At 38.4% G+C, this 2,289-nt stretch overlaps 1 protein-coding gene across 1 annotated transcript; it reads left to right on the top strand.

Moving 5' to 3' along the window:
* The first annotated feature begins 393 nt into the window (after positions 1-393).
* Positions 394-2,043, top strand: LOC141074904 (serine/threonine-protein kinase SBK1-like). The gene is made up of 3 exons (XM_073562213.1): positions 394-568; positions 871-1,073; positions 1,483-2,043. Exons 1-3 carry the CDS (start codon positions 394-396, stop codon positions 2,041-2,043), a joined length of 939 nt encoding a protein of 312 aa, XP_073418314.1.
* The last annotated feature ends 246 nt before the right edge of the window (positions 2,044-2,289 follow it).

Consider the following 2,289-nt stretch of genomic DNA (forward strand, 5'->3'; position numbering starts at 1 on the left):
ATAAACTGTTTCCTCCTCTCAGTGACATCTACTTCACTCCAGGTATTATTTGTGGTCAGAACTGGCCTCTGAGGAGCATCAAGCTGTAGACTTGTTGGTGTACAGGAGGAGTTCAGCACCGACTATCATCTCTTTCAGTAGCAGTAGACATCTTCAATCTCCATCTACAAAGGTGAATATATGATAAGTATAGCACAGCATATAGTAGATGGTATTACTGCAGATCCCTGGGGAATTATGCAATGCTGGAACATTATTACAGTGACTGCACACTATTATACAATTGTGCATTTCTAGTCGCAGTTTACACGAGGTGATTACAGTATGTTATTATGGGTCTCAAAGATGTTTCATGCTTTATTCAATGCCATATCTCATTTCATTTTATTCAGAATGGCCACCAACATCAAGGAAGCAAGCAAGAACACGGCAAAACACCTTCTTCATCTGATATCAGAAACTTCCAAGAACCTGAAGATGATGGAAGTGACTGACAACTTTGAACTTTTGCTAGAACTTGGGACTGGATCTTTTGGAAATGTACACATGGGAAAACACAAACATTCAGGTGAGATGATGATGATGGATGATGACTATGAAGATGACTGAGCCATCAGGGTGGTTTTAGATGAATGTGAAAGATGAAATTGAAATCTGCTTGTACCCTGACAAACTGTACTTGTTAACAATCATTAAGTATGACCCTAGTTGTATCCTATCTACAACGCGTCATTAGTATTCTGCACCACTACCCTCTAGTCTTATGAATGCTCCTGTGTAAAGTGATTGATCAGGTTGTTTATATGGTTTTAAAAGTGTTATGGAATATGATGAGGATGAACATTAACAATTATAATGTTTATTCAACAGGACAGACCGTGGCAATTAAAATGATGGCAAAGAAGAAGACTCCAGAAGACAACTTCTTTCTGGAATATTGCATTTCACAAACCCTCAGCATTCATCGGAACATCATATTTACTCACGACATCTTCTTCCATACCAGTAGGGATTTTGTGTTTGTTCAGGAAGTGGCACCGGCCGGAAATCTCCAGTCCATCCTTGTACCTAAAGTAAGATCTTAAGCTGTTCTCCACTTTTACATATTTAAGCATTATTCATACTGCTGAAGAAAAAAATTAGTGGTCTTTATTGTAGATCTGACATCTAACATTACCCTATTTCCTCAGATTTAATAAACTCATATTTCTGTAAGTAGCAGTATGGGACCCCCATAATTAGGCAGGTTTAGGTTGTATGAGTATGTGTGAGCTAGTAAAATCCTCTATGTGAGAGATATTTAATTTTTAGTGGAAATCTCACATTATAGAGGATATCTGATTAATAGCAGAGTAGAACTGATGTCTGCAGGAATTATATCTACTAGTAGAAGATATCTATAAGTCTTCTGTTCTTTTATATCAGATATGTTTTCCCTTCTGCTGTTCAGCTGTGTAATCTTCTGTGTTGTCTTTTTCTTAGGTCGGCATGCAGGAGGACATGTTGAAGCGTTGTGTTCCTCAGATCGCCAGTGCTCTGGACTTTATGCATAACAGAGGAATGGTTCATCGGGATATCAAGCCGAATAATATTCTTCTGATGGATGCAGAATGTCACTGGATAAAGCTGGCAGACTTTGGACTCACCAGGCTCCAGGGCACATTTGTTCCTTTTGTGCCCTGGTATAAACCCTACACTGCTCCAGAGCTCTGCTGCCTTAGACCAGGAGAACAGTTGTTGCTACATCCTAGTCTTGATGTCTGGGCTTTTGGTGTAGTCATTTATTATGCTCTTTCTGGACTCTTTCCTTGGCATGGGGCAAAACGCGGTGATCGAGATTATAAAGAGTTTGCCTGGTGGCAGGTTGGAAGGGATCTGTCAAAAGCTCCAAAAAAGTGGAAGAAAATTTCAGTGGAGGCCAGAGTAATGTTCTGGGAACTGCTTCAAATAAATGCCTCTAAGAGAGGCTCGGCCATTGACATTCTAAAATTTATGCACTTGCCATGGAAAGCCGAGGAATGTTCAGAGACCGAAGCAACCTGATATGTTGAATCTATGACAAACTGCAATATGATATTTGTTTTTTTAATCAATAATGTCTACAAAGCAGACTGTGAACTATTGTAAATAGCTCAATAAATGAATAAAACAGACTTGAATCTTACTAAAGTTTATCTCGAGAAAAACAGAAAAAAATATAGAAGTTACGGGTATACGAACATGGGACACTCCCAAAACATTTTTTAAGTCAGTTTTTTTCATAAAAGTAACAAAACATAAAAAGTGATA

Source organism: Dendrobates tinctorius, unplaced genomic scaffold (assembly GCF_039654945.1).
Source record: "Dendrobates tinctorius isolate UK_male_01 unplaced genomic scaffold, ASM3965494v1 ptg000342l, whole genome shotgun sequence".
Classification (NCBI taxonomy): Eukaryota; Metazoa; Chordata; class Amphibia; order Anura; family Dendrobatidae; genus Dendrobates; species Dendrobates tinctorius.